The sequence below is a fragment of the Typopeltis vanoorti genome, chromosome 14 (assembly GCF_054136105.1).
Source record: "Typopeltis vanoorti isolate ZY-2024b chromosome 14, IOZ_Tvanoo_1.0, whole genome shotgun sequence".
NCBI classification, from domain to species: Eukaryota; Metazoa; Arthropoda; class Arachnida; order Uropygi; family Thelyphonidae; genus Typopeltis; species Typopeltis vanoorti.
Window position 1 is genome coordinate 87836228 of NC_143562.1, and position 27482 is coordinate 87863709.

The following is a 27482-nucleotide window of genomic DNA, read 5'->3' on the forward strand; positions in this document are numbered from 1 at the left end:
AGGAAACATTCATAGAAAATGCAAAGGCAGTAACAGAATATCTCATTCATTTGGTGCATGAAGAATTGCTACATAACAGCAGTTGTGGCAGCAAGATAGGTTTTACAAACTAATAGGATGGCAGTCATAACATTTTGATTAGACAGTTCCAAAGATATGACTGCCATCCTATTAGTTTGTAAAACCCATCTTGCTGCCACAACTGCTGTTATATAGCAATTCTTCATTCACTGAATGAATGAGATATTCTGTTATGTTAATATATTCTGTTAATGTTTCCTTGGTCACTGTTGATCAAAATTGGCATGTGTAATTTCTCCAAATCTGTCACACATGAAGCAACTATTCAACTTTTATTTCTTCCACTGGTGTCTTTTGGAACAGTCCTCCCTCGTATGTATATCCTAGAAGTTTACAGGAAGAAGAAGAAGATGGGCACAAGGAAGGTGTTTACCTAACCTTTAAAAATGTACAAATCTGATTAATTTCCCTATTACACGATCTGCCTGCAGGTTTTGTCATTAATTGATGGCTGTGCCAGAAGTTGTTTCAACACCACAATGCCATTCTTTGAGCAGTTTTTCACAATCTTCTACCTACACCAGACAAATAATTGTAAATTTAATGAACGTTTTTTTCCTTAGTTACAAAGAAAAATTTTGTTTTAATCCTTTCCTCAAGCATTAAGCAAATAATTGCCTCAGTAATATTCCTTTTGGACGTGTATATTGCTGTGCATTATGGAAAAGGTTGCCACCCAAACAGGTTTTGACTTTTGAGGTCTCAGACTCTCGGCTAGACCCAGGAAGATACTAATAACATAGAAGCCATTTTCCATCTAGAATAATCTACCATTTATCTGACCACATCAAGAAGGCATTTTGCCATTCTGATAATGAAAGGATCGGATATGATTAAAGTACAATTACATGATGCCTTACGAGAAGTGGGTTGACTGGCATGCAAGGGTCATTGTTTTGAAGGTCCATTAGTGAAGGATAGGAACTGAAAAAAGATGGCTGGAGTCTATGTGATAAGAGGGTGCTGGTCACCTCTAATGGGAAAAATCTACAGGACAGTGGGAGACCAGCTATGATGTATGCTTTGGAAACTGTGGCCCTTAGAAAAAATAACATCAGCATGATGGAGGTAGCAGAAATTAGAGTGCTTAGGTGGATGTGGTGAGACCAGAAAGGATCGTCTGAGAAATGACTCTGTAAGGAGAACAGCGAAAGTCACGAACTTAGGAGCAAAGATACAGAAGGCAAGGTTGAAATGGTTGTGAGAAGAAAGGTCATGTAGATGGATGTGCAGGGGAGGAGGAAGTGGGGTGAGAGCTGGTGGAGGAGACTCATTAGAAACAGCGACTCCTACTTAAGCAAGATAAGCTGCAGAAGAAGGTTTTGAAGGTCAAATAAATGATTGATTACTGTACAAGTAGTAAAATGGTACATGGGCTCCAATTACCATATTAAAATACTATGGATCAGAGAGTTGTAGAAAGCCTTGGTTACAAAGTATATTATATGACAAATTATATTTGAGGTTTAATCCTTTACCCAGGCATCTTCCTAAGTGTAGCTTACACTGATAAAATCTAAACAAAAAAGTTGAAGCCAGTCTGAGTAGTAACCTTTTCTATAATAGCAACACAAACATCCATAACAAAGTGTGTTTTGCATTATGGGATAGTGGAGTTGATATGAAGTCAATAGCTTCTATATACAAGTGCACCAGCACAAGCTTCAGTAAATAATTAAATTGAATATAATTTTTCAAGTATAATATACATTTTATGCATATTGCTCATATTTCTGTCATACTTTTTAAAATGTTTTTAATAGGCCAAAAGCTAATAAAATTATAATTTTTCATCACAAAGATAATGCAGTTAAAATATATTTTGCAGTCCTGAAATATCTGCACTAAATTCAGGGTTTGACATTACTGGATCAGTAACAGGAGTACCAATGCATGTACGAGTCAGAAGACCAGACAGCTTTCTTTCTTCTGAAAGTTCAAATTTCAATAGTTATCAGGTATGACTCAAACTAATATTTTATTAATGATGGATGTAGGTGCATGTGTTATTCACTTCGTAAGGTAAGTATGCTGTTGTCATAAATCCTCAACATAGTAGGGAAAAGGATTTTAACAGCAAAATGTCAGTTGAAGCAACTGCAGGAGTGTAATTTAGATTTTATATCATGCTGTGATTTATAAAATTAATAATATGCTTTTGTGCAGTTATATTAGAACTAACTGGCTACATTGGAGAGAGGACAAAAAATGCATTTTGCATGTCGTAGCACTGCTTTATATGTCATGTATGAGAGGGGGGGGGGGGGTCTGGAAAGTTCTGATAAACACCTAGAACATAAGTTACCTTCATAACTCCGCTACTAGTGTGTTCTTTCTTCTTTATATATCAGTTGTTTTAATATCATTTTGTTGTAGGTGTTTATCAGAACATTCCAGATCCCCTCTCTTGTATTCAAGGTGGTAAAAAAAGAATTCTCAGGTAGTTGTAGAACTTAATTTAATATGCTTACCAAAGTAATGTTATATTAAGCTACCTAATCTTTTATCAAAGCATTTCTGATCTCCAGCCAGTAGATTGTGGGTTCAAATCCCACTGCAAGCATGGTTATTTATGAATTATGTTGCCTAGTGTGAGACTACTGCAACTCTGGATGCCTTAAGTGGCTTGAAGAAATTCTATGTTTTAGTTTCTAGAGCAGCAGTTTTCAATTTTTATCGTATGCCACACTAAAACTCTACAGCACACCATTCAGGTATGAAGAAAAATATCGACCGTTTCAAATAAAGATGAAACCCTCTTTGTGAAACATCTTTGAAACCCCATTTATTTATGATACCTTGTAATGAAATACAAAAGAATAATCAAAGTTATTTATGGCAGTAATTATTTATTAATTTTTTTCTAATAATATACATACATGGCCTTGTGTCAAAAGTGCAGCACTCAGTTTTTACTAAAATTCACCACCATTGAAACACAAGGAAACAGATTTTACAGATTTGAAACAATTCAGCTGTGTCAGGAAAAAAAATGCTCAATGCTCAAAGATTTGTTGTTCTCTGATTAATAGTCTCGTCTTTATATGGCACCAACACTACAGTATAAGCTATAACCGTTGCACAACTGGAGGAACCCGTAAAAACACACAATAATGCATATCTATAATAACAGGTATAATAAATCTTTATTATACCAATATAATCATAAATTTTATTGACTCTTAACAGTTCCATTCAATGCTATATAAACACCAATTCCTCATGTACGTTGTATTAAATGTGCAAAAAAACTTCTTTTATGTCAATTTTTATTCCTTTATATCAAAATCTTGCAGTACACCAGATGAAAATTGCTGCTCTAGAGTAATGACTCTAGGTTTTATTACCCATAGAACTAATACACTGCTTGAAAAGAAGTCAGTGGACATCCCCCTATGGGCAGGGTGCAGCATGCCACGTAATGAGTTGCATGTTTGTAGCCTGTATAAATTGGAGGAATATCGTACTCCCAAGTCAGTACAATTGTGTCCAGATGAAATGGCTGCAAGAAGGAAACTGAGTTTGGAACTTTGCATCCGTACTAACTTTCTACTGACAATTTTCATCCAAATTAGTCAGTTATCTGTCATAACTTCAATATTGGTATTTTGGTCTTCTAAAGCATTTCTTACTGCATCAGTCCACCTAGATCTTAGTCTTCCTCTGCATCTTTTTTTTGTCATCAAACACCAGTTCTGTTAACCTTTTCCTCTCCTTAAATGGCTATACTGCTTAGGTTTAGCTCTGCTCAAACATCATTAAATGCTAAGCTAACCATGTCAAGTTCCTTCTTAATATGATTCTACCATTGATGCATCTGTTTACTCATTTAATTTTCCTCAGAACTATAATATCTGTGATCTAGTCTTGGATCAACTGATTACTTTTAACTCAGATCTATAACATAACAATGGTTTGAATACTCTTGATACTGATCCCCCTCCCCTCTATTACCATATTTAATTTGCCATCTTCACTAGAAATTGTCTGAATAGCCGAAATGTTTTACAAGTTCTCCCCCATTTAGCTTACGGATGCAGATGCTTGCAGTTTTATTGCTGATTGTAATGCCAAATTTCTTATGACAGTTATTCAGCTTAGTTAAAAAATCCTGCAGACTTGTAGTGGATTTATTTAGCAGCATATTATCTGCATAAAGAGCTTGAAATTAACATTAACAAATAACACTGATTTTACATCAAACCATCTTCCTGTACCTTCTTTTCTAAATAAAATAAAGATTATGTATTAATCAACATAATATCCCTTTTGCATCATAATTGTATCATTTTGAACTATTTTTCTCTTGGCATCTTGCCATGTAATTTTTCCAATATACAAAACTCAAATATTCCCAGTAATTTTTCAACAATTGTTCTAAAAGTGAAAATCTGATCCTGACAACCTCTATTTGGCTTGAATCCAACTGATTCTTCTCCATGTTTCCCTTCCACAAATCTTGTGTGGAAATACCTCTATGAGGTATACTACACTGATCTGGAATTCAACCTTCTGAATTATGCAGTGTATTCTTACTATGACTATTAGCTACTTTTACACACCACTTTGCTTTCTGCCATGTATCTCTGTATTCCCACATATTACATTGCAAGTTACTTGCTAAGAACGTTTGATAGGCATTTCTTTTTCATGACTGCTTCTAACTTCATATTAATGTGGATGTGCCATGTATCCATAGTGTGATGGTTTTTGTAGACAAACCTATTGCAGGGGGACTAATGTGTTTGTTTTAGGATATATTAGAAAACAATAAAGAGAATGCTCTATTTGGTTTGTATATTTGAATTACTAAAAAGTGTAGATATGAGAATCATCATTAATAAGCCATGTGAGGATGGGAAATATAAAGGAGAGGAAAAACACTTATGAACAGATATACTTTCATTACTGGCAAACAAATTATCAACATTTGTGATTTTTTTTGTGTGTCCTATAAGTTGCTGCATGGAGCAAACAGCACGTGATCCTATAAATTCTAGACTAGCGTTTCCCAGATTTTTCCTACAACGGAACACTTCACAAAACACCTTGGTTATTTTGTAATTATTAATTATGTCATAATCATAAAGAGTATTAGTACACTTATGTATATGGTTGACATGTTGACAAATATAAAATTACATTTAAATCAGTTATCAATCAACACACTAATGAAATCGTGTAGCATATTGTAGCTTCCTCAGGCTAACATAAATTAATTTGTGCTAATTTTCATTGACATATCCCATTCTGATCACCAAAAATTTATATTATTATAAGTACTTACGAGTGAATGCAGACTTTTTCTCCTGTGTGCTGGTAGTTTTCCCCTCCTTTTGTACATCCTGGAGATCGCTTTGTAGGCTGGAGGTGGATGAATCACTATCTGTTGTATCACAAACACCTTCAATAAGAGATTTCTTAACACCAAAATTAAATAAAGTCCCTTGTCTCTTATTCATATTAAAATTTAAATCTGTAGGCCTATTAGTTTTAAAAAATCACAGCACTACGGTTTGAAACAAGCACTTTCACCCTACAATGCGAACTTGCGAAGAAAGTATTCAGTATTACTAGATTTGAGAACCAGATACAGACTACCTTGATCTTCAATTTCAGTGGAAAAATTTTGTTTATACTTCCTTGCTGATTGGTCACTAGCATTTGCAACACAGATGTTATTTCGTTCAGTTTTGAGAACAGAGGATATGCCGCCCATTGTTGTAATCGGCTTGCACGCAATTTTTATGACCGGTCATAAACAGCAGTATTCCCTTCCCCGAATTACTTCCATGTAAATACACGGCTTGGTCACTGACATCATGATACACAATTTGGGAAACCCTGTTCTAGACACTGCATGCATTTATGATGGCATGATTAAAAAGAAGAAAGAAAAAGCATATGAGAAGGAAAGAGATTTGTTTGCAAAGTATAAATAACTAACCAATAATAGAAAGTCGCTGCATATATTTGGTAGCTCAGTAAATAACTATAGCGAGAGGATAATCCAGTGAACTAATAATGGTGATCAGGTGATTCATTTAGGTGTGACATGAATACAGTGATGGAGCAACAAATTATCTTTGCATTTCTCTGCAGAACGTGGAGTTTTTTTTAATTAGTTATGAAAAACCGCATCTCATAATTGCCTTTCATTTTTTTGCTTCACAAAGATGGATCCTTTCTGCAGCATGTTCCATGACAAATGTTAATTTTCTGGGTGCAACACCCTAATTTCTGCACAAATATCTCCTTCAGTCATTCACATGCATCCTTTCCTTCAGGTAACCCCAATTGTGGAACATGCCTTAGAAAGGGCTCGTTTTTGTGAAGCCTTAAATGGAAGGCATTTACCTGTGGTTTTTCATAACTAATAATAAAAAAAAATGAAATAAAAAGTATTAAATGTTTAAACCTTTTCATGACTTATGGGCTGCCATAGGTCATGATGTTCCTATACCTATAGCACAGTAATAATAGATGTTTCAAATTATTCCATAAATATTTCTAATCATCATGGGAGTTATCCACATTTTGCAAATCCTACTTTTTTTTTTTTGTCAGCAGCTCTTCTGTCTTATCAATAATAGATGTTTCACATATGCTAGTATTTTGTTTTACATCAACCACTTCATATTACATTATAAAAAGAAGTATAAATTTTTACATCTGTTGTTTTCGAAGCCTGAAATTAAAATGTTCCTATATCATGAAATTCCCACCTCAACAGACACAAGTAGTTTTACTGTATCACTGAATACAGTTCAGAGACAACTGGAATGACATTTCATAATGAAAAACACTCCCCTCCTAGAGATGATGCTGCATGCAAGGAAACAGATTTATTATAAGACTAAACACATTTGTCCTAACATCCTCTTTCAAATTTCCTGTTCCAGAAAATATGTGAAACAGCTGTTTTGTAATAATTATTGGGTACAGAAAGCATACAATTTATGTACAGCAAAAGAATGTGTGTGGGGGGGGGTATTTATGTATATATATATATATATCCAGTGGCACACTCAGGATTTAATCTTGGGGAGGGGGTGAGCGAGTTAAGTATATGATTTGACAATACACACCATGCATTGTATATGACCATGAATGAGCATCTGCAGTGATCGCCAATACATGATATCCATGATCTCCCTTGGCCCGGTCCGATGGAGCAATACAGTACTTCGTTCGCTTCAGGTTCAACAGTGGCCGTGATTCCCAACAGGGTATTCGCACCTTATGTGACTGCTAATTCTTAAGTAGTGTAGAAATAGAAGACACGACACAACATAAATAAAAAAAATTAATTTTAATTAAGAAAAGATTTTTAAAATATTTTCTAGTTTTTTTTTTCTTTTGGGAGGGGCCAGGGTCCCTTGGCCCCCTCCCTGGGTGTGCCACTGTATATATCTACCCTATATATATAAAATGATAAGCCTCTTTATCCGGTCACGTTTTTTGAAACCCTGGAGCTACCCTGAGTGTCGAGGCTTCAGAATTCAAGGAGAACCGGCCTACCAGTCCAGAACACGGGGATTTGGGTGCCGTAGGTGCATAGCCCCCAGTGTGTGTGTATATATATATATATAAAACTTGAAATCCATCCATTCAAAATTACATTTGAAATATTCAATCATCAAGATACTTTGCATATAAAATTCTACTGAAAATGTTAACTAATATGCTGCATAAGCTTTGTGAAAATGTGACCACCCATAACAGAAGCAGCATACATATGCTAAAGCTAATTCCTGCTGTTGGTTTATGCACATGCAGACACTGCCCAGTGTGAACTTGTTAATTGGGAATTACTTTTATTAATAGATTATTAAAGTAAATTAAGAAAATTATCATTTGGAAGTTAAGTAACACAACAGACAGGAATTTACATCACCTGGGTTTCTTGGGATATGAATGCTAGAGAGGATTTATAGGCAAGTAACAAAAATGGGTGACTCATTTCTGGAGTGGCATCTACTACAATAGATGAAGTTTGTGCATTAATAAAATTTAGCTAATTAGCAGAAAGGAAGGAATTCGATAGAAACATAAGTTATTAAAGATAATAAAATTTGGCTAATTAGCAGAAAGGAAGGAATTCGATAGAAACATAAGTTATTAAAGACATTTTGTAGAGTAAATGCTTAAGAAATTTTTTAGCAGATGACTGAATGGAAGAAAACGAGATCATCCTCAACGTTTGTGTAAAATTGTGGTTAGCAAGAGTGTATTGGACTATATCTTTTAATTGGTAAATGAACAGAATAGGTTGACTGACAAGGACTCAGGACAAGAGATGATCCTGGGTGATTGTCAGTCAACAATATGATGGGCATTGCATCAAATAATGGTTAATGTAGGCCTTCCACAATAAATCTTTGAACTTTGTGGAAATGCCCATGTAATAACAATAATAAAAGTTTTTTTATGATTTTATACGAGAACAAGCCAGTCATGTGCATGCAACAGTTCTTTCTGTACATTTGTTTAGGTTACTAGGCTGTGGGGAAATGTGCTTATTCTATTGAAAATGTTAACTAATATGCTGCATAAGCTTTGTGAAAATGTGACCATACATATGCTAAAGCTAATTCCTGCACATGCAGACACTGCCCAGTGTGAACTTGTTAATTGGGAATTACTTTTATTAATAGATTATTAAAGTGAATTAAGAAAATTATCATTTGGAAGTTAAGTAACACAACAAACAGGAATTTACATCACCTGGGTTTCTTGGGATATGGATGCTAGAGAGGATTTATAGGCAAGTAACAAAAATGGGTGACTCATTTCTGGAGTGGCATCTACTACAATAGATGAAGTTTATGCATTAATAAAATTTAGCTAATTAGCAGAAAGTTAGGAATTCGATAGAAACATAAGTTATTAAAGACATTTTGTAGAGTAAATGCTTAAGAAATTTTTTAGCAGATGACTGAATGGAAGAAAACGAGATCATCCCCAACGTTTGTGTAAAATTGTGGTTAGCAAGAGTGTATGGACTATATTTTTTAATTGGTAAATGAACAGAATAGGTTGACTGACAAGGACTCAGGACAAGATATTGTCCTGGGTGATTGTCAGTCAACAATATGATGGGTTGCATCAAATAATGGTTGATGTAGGCCTTCCACAATAAATCTTTGAACTTTGTGGAAATGCCCATGTAATAACAATAATAAAAATTTTGATTTTATACGAGAACAAGCCAGTCATGTGCATGCAGCAGTTCTTTCTGTACATTTGTTTAGGTTACTAGGCTGTGGGGAAATGTGCTTATTCATGATTGTGAAGTACTCCCTAGTAATGATAATGTCGTCACATCAACCGTCTTTGACTTGGATTTTTCAAAACAATTTGTTTCAAACTGGTCCTCTTTGCACTTCTCCTTTTCAGCAGTTATGAATCAGTTGAAATAAATTGCTTTTATTTTAAAACTGTTGTGAAAAATCCATGTTACAATTAAACTATATAATAATTTAATAGTATACTAATATACTATTAAATTTCTTCTAGTTCCAATTTGAGGAAAGTAAAGCTCATGCAACTCAAAATTGCCTTCTCTGGTTATTAATATTAAAATCCTGTTGAAATTTAATAGAAACACATAATAATAATGATACATTAATTTGGCATACCAGATTTACAAAGGTTATATTATTGTTTATGCAATTTTAGGACACTGAAGGAAATATGCAGAACTCAAGACTTGATGAAGATCATGCATTGTTTAGTATGTCCCACACAGAAAAATTCAATTTAATCAGTCCTTTTCTTAGAGAAGAATAAAGTTTTTTACTATTGCTACTTTTAAAAAAAAGTTTAATTTAGAATTCACTTTAAAAACTACAAATATTTTTGTTACAGTTTATCTGTAATGTTTAAGTTGCCCACGAACTGTTACTAACGTTAATAAAATTTCTTTTTATAAATCCAAAAAGAGTTCAAAAAGACATTTGCTTATAATGTTGTATGTTACTGATATCATTAAGGTAAAAGTCTGTAAAGTTTTGTTAGCAGTAAGTTACATAGTCAACTGTTACTACAGCAGACACCACCATAGTAAATATACTTGCCACATACTGCTGTAAAGTCCCATATATTAATGTTGTGCTGAAAGAAATTTACTATAACAAGCTATGTATTTTTTTCATATAAGTTGGGTATAGTAATAGTTAATTATCAGAAAGAAGAATTGTTAAAAGCTGCTATTTGTATAATTTCATTTATGCATTTTACATATAACATTTATACTCTTACATTATTAAGTGATTTTTTAACAAATGTTTATTCTTGGATTTTCATACTTACCTTGGTTTGAATCCATCTCTTCCTCCCACACCTGTTCTTAATTTTTCATGCAATCCCTACACATTTTCAATGGCATTTCGTATACTCACCTACATTCCAACACTCATATTATTCTACTGAATATTAAAATTTTGGTTTGTATCACTATTTAAACAGTGCGCAGTATATTTTTCTGCAATACTGCACATTTATAAAGTGATACAAAACAAAATTTTAATGGCATTGAAATATTTTAAGCTCAGTCTGAATTATTTACTTTGTGTTTTATAATGTTGTTGGAGAATTTTCGTATAATAAATAGAAATCCTTTATATGTCCTTTTATTTTATTCATCTTTACACATATACTTTACAAGTGACAAAATACCTTACTAAACATATCTCCATTCACTGGAAAGCCTATTTCATTTATTAAAAATTTCTAGGATTTTTTTTTTTTTAAGTTGCCCACCATCCTGCACAGATTTACTGAATAGTTAAGATAATGTGCTGCTCTGTATACACAACAGTGTAATTATTAAAGGAAGATTTTTCTCATGATAAAAGTTTAATGGAGTGAAACAGCACTAGAAAATGATTAAAAATAGTATTCAATACTTCCAATAAAGAAATGCAATCTTTGCACACTTGAAACTAGCTATCCTTGTCCACTCCACTAAAGACAAACTCCCTTCCCTCTCAGTACCAGGTGTGTATGGAGTTCCTTGTCCCTGTAAGTTGGCCTACTATGGACAAACAGGAAGATTCTAGGTTCTACCATTTGAATGGAAGAACAAAAAAATACACCTGCGGTCATGACTATGGTCAATCTGGCCTTGCAGACCATGCTTTGGATACAGCTTACTGAATCAATTGGAAAAAGATCATCATGCTCCATCACAGTAAATTTAGAAGAGAAAAACTGTTTTTAGAATCTGCTGCTGCTCTTAAAAATCAGTCTAATTTAAATAAATATGGTTGCATAAAACTTGCCAAAATTTGGGAAACACTAATACTTTGAGATCCCAGGCTGCTGACAGGTGTCTAGCCGCACCTAGTTGGTACTCTAATCTTTCATCCATGTTTCATTTAGTTTTGTGCAGCCTGTTACATGTTACAAGCTCATTTTGTATTCCCTGATGATGTCTCTCTGAGTTGAAATATTGGAAGCTTTAAATACTATTTTTAATCGTTTTCTAGTGTTTCACTCCATTAAACTTTTATCATTACTTTTTCCCAGCACTTAAGCCTTAACACATGGACAAAGATTTTTCTCCTGACTGAAACTCTGGAATAGCCATGCCTCATTCGTACTCTGACATTTTTTTTCCCTCCAGAAGTTTCTATCTATAGAGCAGTGTTTCTCACAACCTGTGGTCCACAGCAGACTTAAATTAAATAAATATACATTTTTTAATTATCCAAACAAAATAAATTAAAATTGAATAAGTAAAAATTATTGAAATCAAATGGAGACTTTAAAAAACAACAAATAGCGCCAGAATGTTCAAAGGCAGAAGCAATAAAACAAGTATACTGTTGTTCACTTCACCCCTCTTTTATTATTCATCATTCTGCCGCTAAATTGGTAGTGGAAGAATGACGAATAATAAAAGAGGGGTGGAGTGAACAACAATATAGTTTTATTGCTCCCGCCTTCCCTTGCTGTTTTGTCAGATTTGAAGTGAATATGTGTTATCCACATTTCAACAAATTGCTTGTTGTTTATTGATTTTTATTACTGAAGGTTTTTTCCTCCTTCAACCAAGGCTCAGTATATCTTCAGAAGTGCTAAGTGATACTTGGACAAAGTGTGTCACGAGTTAACCCCAGTATTTATATATATTTTTGGAAACGTTTTTTAATAATGGAAAAGTGACTTAGAACTAGGACTTTGAAAAGAAGAGCAAATGGAACAGGTAATGCTAACCCTATTGTAATACACATGTTGTAACAGCCAGTAAATCTGATACTATTAAAGTAGAAGAAATAAGCAGTTCAAAGAAAAAATACAGTAAGAAATATAACAGTTCATATTTGGAATTCAGGTTTACTTGATGTGGAGATGAAAGTGAACAGAAACTTCAATGTGTTTTGTGTTATGAAGTGTTGTCGAACGAGTGCATGAAACCTGCGAAACTCCAACCACATTTAGAAACTAAACATTGTGATGTGAAAAATAAGCCAATTGAATTTTTTCAGCGACACAGGGACATTAAATCATGGGAAAGGTAAAGTTTTGGCCACGGGTTCCATTAATAGCAAGGCACTGGAAGCATCCTATCTCTTAAGTTAGAGCATAGTGAAAACAGAGAAACCTAATTCTATCGGGGAAATTTTGCTACTTCTAGCTATAAAAGTTGTGGTAAAAACTATGTTTGGCAAGTTGCTAATAGATGTTGATTTGATTAGTCTTTCAAATGACACCGTCGATCGCAGAATTAATGATAAGGTACAGTGATGTAGAATCTCAGTTAATCGAAAGAGTTAAGAGCCCTTATTATGCATTACAAATAGACGAGACTACTGATGTTACAAATGATGCGCAGTTAATATGCTACGTAAGATATAAGCATGATACAACATTGATGATGGTATTCTGTTTTGCAGAACTTTGCCAGCCTGAACAACTGGAGAAGGAGTTATTTCACACTCTCAATAATTACATAATACACAAGGGATCCAGTTGGAAACACGTATAGGTTTCTGTTCGGATGGAGCTCTCGCCCTGACAGGCAGGCATAGTGGGGGTTATTTCTATGGTCAAGGAAGTAGCTCCAGATATGAATTGGGTACATTGTTTCATACATAGGGAAGCATTAGCTTCCAAAGGAATGCCACCAGAATTTAAAACTGTGCTATACAATGCTGTAAAGCTAGTTAATTTTATTAAAGCTCGACTGTTAAATAACAGATTATTTTCAGTACGCTGCAATGAAATGGGCAGTGAATATACACACAACTTTTACTTCATTCTGAAATTCACTGGCTTTCCAGGGGCAAAGTACTAACAAGGTTATTTCAATTAAGGCACGAAGTTTTATTATTTGTAAATGAACGTAATTCTGATTTTGCATCACTCCTTGTTGACGAAGAATGGTTATCAACACTATCCTATCTTTCAGACATTTTTCGAAATTAAATGAACTAAATCTCTTCCTTCAGGAAAATTCTTTAACTGTTCTTGATGCCTATGACAAAATAAAGGCATTCAAGAGAAAACTGGTTTTATGGATTAATTATGTAAAAGACATACAATTTACACCTTTTCCAACATTGGAATTTTTTTAGTGGAAAATGATCTTTTTGTTGAGTCTGAGTTTCTGGAAAGGTTTGTGACCATCTCAAAACTCTGAAACAGAATTTTGAAACATATTTTCTGAATAACTTTTATAATAAATTTCTATGGGTTAGCGATCCATTTCAGGCTTAGAGTCACGAGAACGACCTTTCGTTATCGAAAAAAGAACAGTTAACTGAGCTTTCAAGTGACAGTGGACTTAAAATGCAATTCCGTGATCATGGTTTGACTCATTTTGGATCTTGCCTTCAGTGAGAAGTGAATTTCCCCAATTATCTGAAGAAGCATTGAAAATCGACATGAAGTTTTCTACAATCTATTTTTGTGAGAAAAGATTTTCATCGCTCCTTCAAATAAAAACAAAGTACAGAAATCGTCTTAGTGTGTGTTCCTATCTTCGACTGAAGTTGACCAATATTGAGCCATATATCCAGCAGTTCTGCATGGGCAGAGAAGCTCAACCATCTCATTAAAAGTAAGTAGTAACATAATTATATCATATTATTTATTGTTTAATAAAAATTAAAACTTTGTTCAATGATGATACACTTTTAATCTTTTACTTCCAATATAATTATGTTTCTATATGTATTCAAAACATGCTTTTAGATTTATTATGTTATAAAAGGAACAGTTTTTCCGAAATGTTGGTAATTCCTACATAGGATTTTAAAAATATTGCAAAAAGGCAAAATGAAGTATAGGGAAATAAATTAAAAACACTATGTTTATTTTTGAAGTAAAACTTTAATTCCAATTCTAAAATGTTATTTTTCTTGCTTTTCTATTCGCAAAATCATCGATGACATTGTCGAAGTCTATTTCATCACTTAGTTGCTGTTTTATAGACAGTATGGCAAGATTTCTTAAACACCAAAAAAGTGCCACCCGGAGCATATCGCCCTCCCCCAGCTACGCCTCTGTAACTTAGTGGTCCATAGAATTGTTTTAGGCATTTTACTAGTCCTTGAGCTTAGAAAGGTTGAGAAATGCTGCTATAGAGGATTAGAACTGTATGCAACTCATCTTCACCCATCCACTTAGCTTCAATATCTAGATGATATTTATGCTGAGAAAACAATTTCAAGGATATCACATAATTATGTTTCTTGCAAAATTTTCAGCATAGTACCAAGGCCATCATTGCTGCAACAATAACTGAACATCAACCGAGCAGAACAAAATAGAATATTTTAATTTAAAACACATGATGACCTCCTAAATTGGGAAATAAGGTAGTCAGCCACATTTAAATTTGTAGAGCAGACCTTCATAGATATATTTAAAAGCTTTCCATTAAGAAATGACTTTTGTTAAGGACTGGTTTTGTTCCACTGTCTGGTAGATATAGCATATACTCTTGCTGAAGTAAAAGAGGTATACCATAGTTCCCCCCCCCCTATTAGCTGGCTTGCAAACTGCAGTCAATCCCAATCTGAAAACATTAAATGAAAAATTCCAGAAATAAACAATTTATAATTACATCGGCAAAGTGGATATTAAATTCAACATTATTTCAAAGCCAAATGTTTGTAGAAACTACGAAAGTTTCTTAACCCTTTAACATACCAATTAAAAATCAGAAAGCGGTAGTTTTTCTGCCAATTTTTTGGGCGAGGGTGATTTGCTGGATCAAATTCATCATTATTTTTCAAATAATGATGAATTTGTGCAAACGCAAATGAAATAGCCGATTCACGCCGTTGGCAACTTTTCTCGGCTGAAAGGAAATAGGCACAAGATTGTCTAGCGGTTGTATCTATATGTGAAACCAAAATTCAAAATCAATTTTGGTTAAAATAAACAAAAGACGTGTCACAGACGTCTTTGTATGTTAAGGGGTTAAGTTACCTGAGAGCTTACCAGAATACAATCCTCAGCATCCCTGAGTTGCCTTAGCTTGGACTACTTGACTAAGTAGCTAATGCAATTCAGGGATGGCGAGGATTGTATTCTGATAAGCTCTCAGGTCAACATACAACACTTTCATAGTTGTTGTCAAGGTACTGGAGAAGTTGGTCAAAAGAAAAATACAGGAATGGAATACTGGGCAACATGGTTTTGTGAAAGGGTAGGTCATCCATCAGTAACTTACGTTTTATAATAGTGATACTACTGGACTCTGCAAAAGCCTTAGACAGGAAACCATATTGAATTCTAATAAAACTGCAGCACACGGGAATGGATATAGGGTGGTTGATGGAGAGATATCAGAGAGTCCAGAAGAAGGCCTGTGACTAGTGGCATACCATAGAACTCTGTTTTGGACCACTACTGCTTAATTTGTACATTAATGATATAGGAAGGGATCTGAGAGGAACCGTTCAGTTGTTTGCCAATGATGCAAAATTGGATAGAGCAATAGTTAATAGATAATGTTAAAATTTTGCAGGATGATTTAGATAGAATGGATGTTAGATTAATGTGGCAAAGCGTATGGTTATGCATCTTGGGGTAAAACGATTACCAGCTGTATAGGAAATTGATGAAGCTAGAGATTTGGGATTATTGGTGGATAGAGAGTTGAAGTTGAGAGGGCATACAGCAAAATTGGCTAAAGTAGCTCATTGGATTACTTGGTTAGTGAAGAATACTTTGATGAGCAGAGACAAGCAAGTTATTATTCCTCTTTATCGAGTCTTGATAAGACCTCGTCTTGACTATTGCGCACAGGTCTGGTCACATGGGTTTCTTGGTGATGAGGAAGAGGATCCAGAGGAAAATGACCGAGTTGGTAGCAGGTGTATGGAATGACCCTTACCAGAACATGAAGATTTGTGAGTTACAGACATTGGTTGATAGGCACAAAGGGATGATTGAGACATACAAATTACTGAAGGGTTTTTATAAGATTAATACAGAGGAAACTTTTCAGAAAAGATCTGGTGGTGGGAGAACTAGGAGCCATCCTTGGAAACTGAGCAAGACTGTGAATGAGTTCAAAGCAAAGTATGACAGATACTGCATAAATGTTGGTTAGTGCTTGGTATGATGTTTAGGGCCTCCCTCGGTGAGTCTAAGGACTCCATGGAGTAGCCCGTAATAATAATATATTTGTATATCATTTTTATTTTTTGTTTATTGGTTGGTTAGAATGTTTCATATTTCTTATTTCAGAAAATAAAAATTAAAATTAAAAATTGATTTAAATTTAGTTCAGGAAAGTGAATTTTTAAGCAGTTAATCCTAATCGTCATCCCCACGTTTTCTGGAGATGATAAAGAAAATATTGAATCATGCTGTATATATACAGAAAAACAAACAATTACCAAATTGGTCTGATTTTCATTTATTAATTATCCTTAGAAATAAGTTGGGAAAGCAAAAGCCTATTTAAACTTCAAGAGAGAGAGACTATGGATTACAGTACTTTTAAAAGTTTATCGATCTCAGAATTTTCAAATGTTAGAGATGGAAGTTCAGATTTATGGAAGTTACATCCATAATGCATCCAAGGAAATAAAGAAACAGTTTGTCAATATTATAACAGATTGCTAACTACAGCTCACAAATTTGGTGTCTCAAATGAAGAAAAATCACATTTAGAATGGTCTATATTTCATCAGTTTAGAGCAGGTTCTAAAAGACAAATTACAGGAAGTAGCTTATAGCTTGTTATAAAGCTATTACGGGAAAGAGAGGAAACACTCAGAATTATATAGCAATCCTCTTATTCTAATACAAGTAATGTAGAATATAATAAAATTTTATTAATCAAAAGGAAAGTCAAAACCTTCTTTAATGAAAAAGGATGTTAAGAAAAATTTTAAGATTCAAATTATGGATGATAAATTAGAAAACATTTCTAAAGCAAATAAAGAGGAGATAGAAAGACAACAAAAAACTTATATTAGAAGGTCAAGAAATATCACTTAAAATGATATATGATCTTAAGGTAACTAATAATTCTCCCAGTAAATTAGATTCTCATGAATTATCTAATAATGCTGAATCTGATTCTAAACTTATGCATAATAAAGTTGCAAAAGCCATTGATTTCCCTCTGTATAAAGAATTATTAATTAGTTTAGAAGCAGCAGAATACTTCACAGCTAGATCTGAACTCTAGCATTTTTCCATCTTCCTCAAGAAGCTAGAAACTCAGCTAAAGGGGTCCGAGTCAAATAACTGGGAGGAGCCCTCTGCATAGTCTTTCAGTAATCCAGAGAATCGACTGAGGCTTCTCACCTATTGTCCCATCCTCACCTTCATGTGGTACTGAACGAATGAGGATGGGCTGGCAGTTTGGGATTTAGCTCACCAAATTGGCTTAAACTACAAATGCATATGATAGTGGTAGAACATGATGAAATTTCATGCCAGCTGTAGTGTTGTCTGGTTAAACAAGGCCCCTGTTGTTCCTTGTCAAGGAACCAAGGCGAACAGTGAAAAGTCAGCTACTGAATTAAGCTCCAAACTCAACATCTTGAAGAATTGGAAAAGTATCACGTGGACAAAACTGGCATTATGGAGACAAAGACAAAAACAGGTGAGATCTCACTAAATAATAAGTATAGAATGTTATTTTCAGGCAATAATAGATCAAGGAAAGGAAGGAAGGAAGGAGTAGCAACAGCATTCAACACCAAACATGAACTACTTGATTGGAAGGCAATTTCAAGTAGAATTATGTGGGCAAACTTCAAAATGGGGAAATGGACAGTGAAACTTATTTTTATGTATGGTTCCTGAAAACAAACATTGACTTATTCAGCTAGGGGAGGTATGTGGTGAAGTTGTTTGCAAGGATAGAAAAATAAGAACATCATGGTGGACACAAAAAGTAAAAGCCTTGGAAAAGAAGAAAGCATACCAAAAGCTCTTAGTAAATAAAGTCAGCAGATGCACTAAAAGAATAGACTGAAAAATGGTACCATTAGGTATGCAGTTCCATAAGAGAGCTAAGCTATGTGAAAGTGGCTAAACTAGTCATGGGAAGACTTTGGTAAGAATATAAAAGATAAATATCAAGAAGGTGGCAAAATGTTCTAGAGGGTATTGAAAAAGGTTAGAAATGGAAGAAAGAGTGTTTGTTGTAAAAGGAATAAAAGATGATAAAGGTGATGTGAAAAGTGAAGATAAGGATATCCTAGATGTCAGGAGTAATTTCTTTGAAAGACTGTTAAATAAAACAAGCAGTAGTAGAAAATTTTAAGACAAATGTGCCAATATTGGAGGTAAAGAAAGACATCAAAAACTTGAAATGTGGAAAGGCAGCTGGAGATGATATTCAATCAGAAATGCTTAAATATGCAGGTATAAAAGTTTTGCAGTGGCTACACTACATAATTCAGAGAACCTGGTCAGAAGGTCAAATTCCAGATAATTACAGTAGAGCTCTCGTGGTTCTCAATTGTAAAAAAAAAAAAAAAAAAGAATAAAGCTGAATTTGAGAATTGCAGAGGAATTTTTCTATTAAGTGCTCCAGGTAAGATTTATGCAAGCATGAGAAAGACTGTGGAACAGAAACTTGGAGAACAAGAAGCTGGGTTCAAGCCAAATAGAGGTTGTCAAGATCAGATTTTCACCAGGTGTTTGATGATTAGATGGCAGGAAAGAGACCCAGAAGAAGAGCAAGGTCTAGGCGGATTGATTCAGTCATAAGTGCCTTAAAAGCATGAAATGTTAGATATGACAATATTAGCGTGCTGACAAGTAATAGACTAATTTGCTGATAAGAGATTAATAATAATGTAAACTTAATCATGTAGTGCTGTCAAAGTAACCTGAACACCCCTTGAGGGTACATATCAGGAAATTGATGATGAGAAATCAATCAAGTTACAAACCCATTGATTTCTTTCTATGTAAACTGAAGAAGTATTAATTAGTTTAGGAGTAGAATACTTTACAGCTAGATCTGAATTTTGGCTATTTCCAGATTTCATTAAGGAAGGAAGATTAAAAATACTTTGCCTTCACCACAAGATGTCACTGTTAAGTACTAATATGCTGCCTTCTTCAGGGAGCTAGAAATTCAGCTGTCTTTACAGTCACTAATGGATCCATTTCCATTAGATATGGTGGGTAAAATAGTTATTTGTTTCCAATGATTATTATATACTCTAAGGACCTAACATCTCACACAAATATTTTATTGAAAGCTGTGTCTAGACTAGATGATGCTAATTTATCCTTAGTTTTTAAAATGTCAATTCTTTTTAAAAGAGGTTGAATACTTTGGTCATAAAGTTAGTAAAGCAGGAATAATTCATATTCAATCTAATATAAATGCCATTTGCCAAGATAGATGAGTTGAATAAGATTAAGGGTAAATTGCCTCAAAACTGGGAAAAATCTCTTAGTTGAATCCCATTTTGAAAAATGGCTATGAAAAAATTCAAAGTGATAAATCAATTCCTGAGGAATTTTCTTTCTTTGATGCCCCTATAAATGGTCTATTTTGATAAAGATAGTTTACTATTATCAAAGCAGATAGATGAAGGTAAAATAAAAATGAAAATTTTAATTCCAGTTATAATGAAATCTTGGATTCTCTATACTTTTCATAATTCTGATCTATCTGGTCATCAATAATTTGAAAGAACCTGGTGCAGAATTAAGATTAGGTATTTTTGGAGAGATATGCAAAGTGATGTCAATTTATATGCAAAGCCCTGTCACCTATGCCCAACTAGATCTACCTTTACAGGCAAGGCAACTTTACAACCATGTTCTATACCATTTATTATTACATGACACCTCCAGGGAGTCCAAGAACTCATCATAAGAGAACACACTACTCTACTTCACTAAATACATCTCACCCTCTCCATTTTAAATTTAAACCCTTTTAAGCTGTAGCTATTGATGTAATGAAACCCTTACTCACAACGAAGCAAGGAAATAAATACATAATTGTAGCTATTGATATGTACCATGCTTTCCAGAAGAAGTGACTATGAAGGAGCATACTGCTAAAACTGTACTTAATAAATTTTTAAACTGATAATTTCAAAGTAAGATATATCACAGGCATTTATCTGATCAAGAAGCAAAATTTACAGAACTTATGTTGCAATTATAAAGAAACTTTTTTTTTTACTATGCCTTACCATCCACAATGTGATGGAATGCGCAAAAGGCTAAATAAGACTAAAACAGACACTTTTCAAGCTAGCTAATATGAAACTGTCTACTTCAGATTTTGACTTGTAACAAGCTTCATACAGAACAGCAACTGATTCTGCTATAAAAGAAAAACCTGCATTTGTATTATACGGTTTTGATTCTAACTTTCCAAATGAGTTAGCATCTACACATATTAACAAAGGTTTCCCAGATATCGCTGAATGTCTTGAAATAAGATATTCATAGATAAGAGCATTCACAGATTTAGAAAATATAAGAATCTTACTCCTGGTGATTTCGTCTTTAAAAAGATTGGTAAGTTAGGTAGAAACACTTTTTGCCCTTACAGGATATTAGAAAAGTTGTCTCTGGTAAATTTTAAAATACAAGATATAAAGAATCTGATCAAGAAGCAAAATTTATAGGAGAACTTATGTTGCAATTATAAACTTTTTTTTAATAAAATATTATTATTATACGACACTTCCATGAAGTCCAAAGACTCATTGTGGGAGACCCAATCTATCATACCTCTCCTTGAACCCATTAACAGATAAAGCACTCACAATTGACTCTGGCAACCCATTCCACCTATTCACAACTCTCCAAGCAAAAATCTAGTCTCCTCACACCCCTATTAATCACACCTTTATTCAACTTCCAGGGATGACCCCCTCCCCTTCTTCTGGACCCCTCTAGCCAAGTGCTGTTTCTAAAATGTTTCTATCATATCCCCTCTTTCCCCTATCAACCTACTTATGCAATCCACACAAACCTTCATTCTATCCTCATAGGGAACATTCTACAGGCCACTCATCTCTGAATCCTCCTCACTGCTTCCTCATCCCCAAGAAAACCGGGAGATTTAAGCACAGTAATCCAGATGCGAGCATATTAAGGTCTTATAAGAATAACAACTTCCTCATCTTTACTTGTTAATGTGTTCTTCAACAGCCAAGTAATCTTGTGGGCTACCTTAGCAATATGTTCTCTAAACTTTAACTCAATCTACCACCATCCCTAAATCTCTAGCTTCACCTGTTTTCTGGAGTACAGTAGCATCAATGTGATACACAGCTTGTAATCTATTTATCCCAAAATGCATAACTTTACATTTCTCAACATTAAATTGAATCCATTATCTTTTGCCCATACTAACAGCCTATTTAAACTGTCCTGCAAGCTCTCCACATCGCATTGATTTACTATTATTACTCTACCTAATCTCACATCATCAACAGCAAACAACTGAATATTTCCTTCCAGGTTATTTCCTATATCATATATGTACAAATTAAACAGCAATAGTCCAAGCACTGAACCTTACAAGTACACCACTAGTCACCTGTTTTTGCCTCAATTCTGCCCCTCCATACCACCTTTCGATATCTGCTGCCCTCTTATCCACTTAACCAGTGTCATATCCATCTCCGTTTGTTCTAATTTGCATAAGTGTTCCATGTGGTATTCTGTCAAATGCTTTTACAAAATCATCGCGTAGCCATTTCCTTTATCCAACTCAGCTGTTACTCTATTATAAAAAGTTAGTAAATTACTAAGGCATGGCTGACCCTTCACAAAGCCATGTTTTTATCTCCCCATTCTTGAATTCTCTTTTCTACCAATTTTTCTAGTACTTTTACCATCACACCTGAGATACTGATTGGTCTATAGTTTGCTACTGCAGTCTTAGAACCTCCCTTATGCAAGGAAACTATTTTGCCCTCTTTCCACTCCCTTGGAACTTTACAAGAGCTGAGACTTAAATTAAAGAGCCTAGTCAGAGGCATTGCCAGTTTCCTTGCACATTCTTGCAAAACCCAACCTGATATCCCATCTAATCCTACAGCTGTATTTATATTGAGATTCTGCAATATCCTAAGAACCTCCGATTAATCCAATTCTGTTTTCCCACATTAGTGTCTGTCACTTAGGTTAAAACAGTAACCTCACTATTATTATATACTCAATAACTCAACTATTTAATCCGCTTCTCTCTCCTCATGACAATCACTAATTAAGGTTAATCTTCCAGTCATTCTTCCTCTTACTTGCTACATAAAGAAAGAACCCTTTAGGATTTCCTTTGGCCTGGTCAGCTTGATTTTTCTATAATCTGATTTTGCCTTCTTTGCCCCTTTCTCTTTATATACCCTCCACAGCATTTTTTCTTCTGCAGCTTGTGCTTAATGATATTACTTATCCATCTAACTCCTACTTACCCTAGGTATACAATTTAATACTGCTTCCTCCAGATGACCCTCAACTATATCCTATGAATGTTAGTAGTATACCCTGCAGTGTTTTATGCCATGGTACAGATTTAAGCTTCTTCCTAAACATGTCATAATCGTCTCCCTTGTAGTTCCACAAATACCCCTTCTTGATAGAATATTCCTCATGTTTTATAATCTCACAAATCAAGACCATATGATCACTTTCACCAATTGGAGGCAATGTTGTCACCTTGGTTATGGATAGCTCTTCTGATCCTATGACCAAGTCCAATACTCTTCCAGCCCTAGTCCCCTCCATCATATGCTGCCTTAAGTAATCATCTTTTAGCAGGTCTATAAATCCCATTTCCTTCCTTCCTTCCAGTCTATATCTCCATAGTTGAAGCCTCCCATAATAATCACTTGATCTGTACTAATTTGGCAATGCATGTCTTCCAGATCATCTATGAAACTCCCTGGTCTATAGCAACAACCAACTGTATATTTTGTCACTGGCCTTAATCTCACTAGATTGCTTCAAATAAACAGCCATCTTCCTGCCTGTCTCCTATTCATTTTGGCTACAATTCATCTGGTGTCATCAGCAGTACTCCTCCCCACTACCCCATCCTATCTTCCCTGAAAATACTAAACCCTTCACATTCAACCCCTGTAACTACATCATCTGCTGTTAACCAAGTCTCGCTAATGCCTATAACTTTTGGTGAGGTCGCACTAACCAATGCCAAAAACTTCTCCCTCCTGTGCCTGATACTTCTGGCATTGCATAGAGGAACTGCAGCATCTCTTTGGTCCCCCATCCACCTTTACTTCCTGAATTGACTACCCTGTTCAATATTTTTGCTTGAGAGACTAGATTCCTCATGTGGTCATTCACACATCGCTAAATATTAAATGTTCATTCTGGTAGGTTAAGATTATATTATATCTATTAAATAATGATACCTTAATATGTTTAGGAGATAATTTAAATTGAGTATTGAAGGATTTCCTAACCTAAATAATAAGAAAGTAAAATCTTATAACAATAAAACATGTCAATCTAATTTCTCTTTTTCTAATTCAATTTTTTTTAAATTCTGGATAACAAAGCCATAGCAACTGTAAAAGGTCATCTAGTTATATACTGAAGTATAAGACTAAATCTAAGTTCTCTAAAGAGAAACTTGACAACATTTCAGGCCATAAAGACAATTATAGTTCAGATGAGCTAATATCAGAATATAAGTGTACATACAGTCAATTAGTCTACACCATAGGTTGCCAAACTTTTTTGGGCCACCGCCAAACTTTGCAAGACATAAATTTTGTAACCCCCCCCCCCATTTTTACAATAGCAAAAAATGAATAAATTTTTTAAGTATATAAAAAATAGAAGTTAAAATATCCTGTATAACACGTTCGATTTTTTTTTTCACGCAAACGCATTTTGTTTGTCCGACCACGTCATTGTCCGAATAATTATAAATAGTAATTCATAAATAAAATAATTACACAAGATATAAACAACAAACCTACAAAACATAACCACAGAAAACAGTATAATAAGTTTCGAATAATATTTGCTTTAATTTAATTTATGAGGAGAGAAGATAACAATATCCAACTGTCCATTTACGAGAAACCCACAGATACAGGTAGATATCTACATTATTCGTCCAACCATCATAGATCACAGCATCATTCACATGCTCCGTAATAGAGCCTTAAGGTCTATTTCAAAAGAAGCAAATGTACAGAGAGAACTGTCACTAATAGCTAACACTCCATCTCTTAATGGATACCCTTCTAACATTTTAAACAAATGGCTATTTAAAGACAACCACCACCGTGTTACGGTGCCCCAATATGTGTCCACAGCTGTCATTCCATATGTTAATTCAGTTTCCACAAAATTGGCGAGAATGTTAAAAGCTCATAACATCAGAGTGGTTTTAAACCAACTACCATGATCAGACAAATCTTAAGATCTCCCAAAGATGAGGTACCTTTCTTCAAATGTCCTGGAGTATATGAAATTCCATGCACGTGTGGCCTTTCTTACATTGGTCAGACTTCTAGAAGTTTTGAAATAAGACAGAAGGAATATGTGGAGGATGTCAATCATAATAGAATCATCACATCACATTATAGATTGGAAAAACAGTTCTATGCCTTACATCGAGAATGACTACAGACACAGAACTTTAAAAGCAGCAGCTGTGGTACTACGCACAGGCAATAATTTAAATAGAAATCAAGGTATTATTCTTAAAGACATATGGAAAAATCTCATCATCTCTCTCAGTTCAACAGAACTACAATATGCAAAAAACTACACAACACGTGGTCATGTACCAGATTCTGACTGAAGCATTCGAACACATGCACGCCATCAAACACGAATGATCAAATGTAACAGCCTAACAGTTACTAAAGTGTATGTTTTAAATGTAACTTAATGCATTTGTTTTCACACCAGTTCAGCCTTGAAAATGCTAGACAGTGGCTGGTGAAACTTGTTGGCTCTTTGTATATTTTATCATTTATCTTCTGGTCTTTTAATAATAAAAGTTCTTTATTTTAATATTTGCTTTGTTTTTTCCCTCTAGTTAGCAATATACGTTAGTACTAACTAGGCTAACTAAAATTTACGATTTTATTTTTTTCTTGCCATTATTATTTTTACTCGTAATATTAAATTATATAAAATTGGGTTTATTTTTGTACAAATCAATTAGAAAAGTGGTTTTAGTGTAGACCATAGGTTCCCAAAGTGGGGGGTATATTTGCTACTGTAAACATAACCTATTATACACACACATATACATGCTCTATTTTTCTCATTGACATAGAAAATTGTCAATGAGAAAGCTTGTTGGCTATTTCTATCTGACATGGTAAATTTTCAAATGATTAAATTCATGTAAGACAGGCATAAGATGAATTAAAATGCAATATTTAAATTTTAAATGATTATCTAATTGCAAAATCACGAAAATAATTAATTTCTTCTATAAAGAGCCACCAATCCCTAGACAACCTGAACGCCCCCAAATGCTTCTGATCCCACTATACCCCCCCCAAAGACCTCAGCGCCCACTGGGGGGGGGGTATCGCCCACTTTGGGAACCTATGGTCTACACTAATTGAGAATTCTGCAGAGTTGAATAAACTATTAGAGTTATAAACAGGATGTGAATAATTTTGCTCATATTTGCGATAGATTTTCATATGATGTGAGTTATCACTTTCTCATGAAAGTGATAACTCACATGAGAAAGCTTGTTGGCTATGAGATTGATTGTTTCACATGAGAAAGCTTGTTGGCTATGATATTGATTGTTTCATGAGAAAGTGATAACTTTCATGAGAAAGTTATCACTTTCTCATGAAAGTGATAACTCACATGAGAAAGCTTGTTGGCTATTTCTATCTGACATGGTAAATTTTCAAATGATTAAATTCATGTAAGACAGGCATAAGATGAATTAAAATGCAATATTTAAATTTTAAATGATTATCTAATTGCAAAATCACGAAAATAATTAATTTCTTCTATAAAGAGCCACCAATCCCTAGACAACCTGAACGCCCCCAAATGCTTCTGATCCCACTATACCCCCCCCAAAGACCTCAGCGCCCACTGGGGGGGGGGGTACCGCCCACTTTGGGAACCTATGGTCTACACTAATTGAGAATTCTGCAGAGTTGAATAAACTATTAGAGTTATAAACAGGATGTGAATAATTTTGCTCATATTTGCGATAGATTTTCATATGATGTGAGTTATCACTTTCTCATGAAAGTGATAACTTAAGCGATTAGACTTCATGCCTGCTTCAGCAAATGAAAGAAAGATGTTTTTGATGAGATATGCAAGTATAATTAAATTCACAGGCTATATAAGAACAATGGATGCGAGTTTTTGGATGTGTGGAGCACGTCTGATGGTAGAAAAGATCTGTATAAGAGTGATGGCCTGCACTTAAATGTATCTGGCATCAGGTACCTAGAAAAATTATTTATTGGAATGAGACCTAATGCAGTCAGGGAAACTAGATCATCTTGAGAGGAATGCTGAGAATGTGCGTGAGGTTCAGCTAAGATGTGCAAATACAGTAGTGATACAAACATCATTGAGCACAGTTATGAATCTGCTGAAGGGATGGACTTGCTTTTAGTTCGGGCATTTTGAAGGTGTCCAGGAACGGAAAAGAGATAGTTGCCTAACCAAGGCAAGCAGATTGCACATGTAACTATATGAAAAAGTGAGGAAGTAATATGTTATGTTTAAACACAAATGCCAGGAGCATTAGAAACAAAGTGGTTGAGTTTGTTGCTTTGGCGACAATGATGTGGCCTAAATTTGTTGGTATTAGTGAAATCTGGCTCTCAGTCTGATATAGTAACTGGAATCAAGCATAAAGGGTATAGTATTTTTCTAAAGAGATATGAGAGGAAGTGGGAGTATTACTAATGATATTAGATGACTTGAATCTAATTAGAGTAGAAAGCAAT

General features: G+C 34.4%; 1 protein-coding gene across 2 annotated transcripts in view; it reads left to right on the forward strand.

Moving 5' to 3' along the window:
* LOC150099734 (uncharacterized) overlaps nt 1–10216 on the forward strand; it is a 97864-nt gene extending 87648 nt beyond the window's left edge. For both annotated transcript variants that reach the window (XM_090404390.1, XM_090404391.1), the window contains exons 6-7: nt 1910–2039; nt 9763–10216. In XM_090404390.1, coding sequence (XP_090260516.1) covers nt 1910–2039; nt 9763–9873 — 241 coding nt within the window. In that variant the 3' untranslated portion in view covers nt 9874–10216. The remainder of the gene's footprint in view (nt 1–1909; nt 2040–9762) is intronic.
* Nucleotides 10217–27482: the final 17266 nt, after the last annotated feature.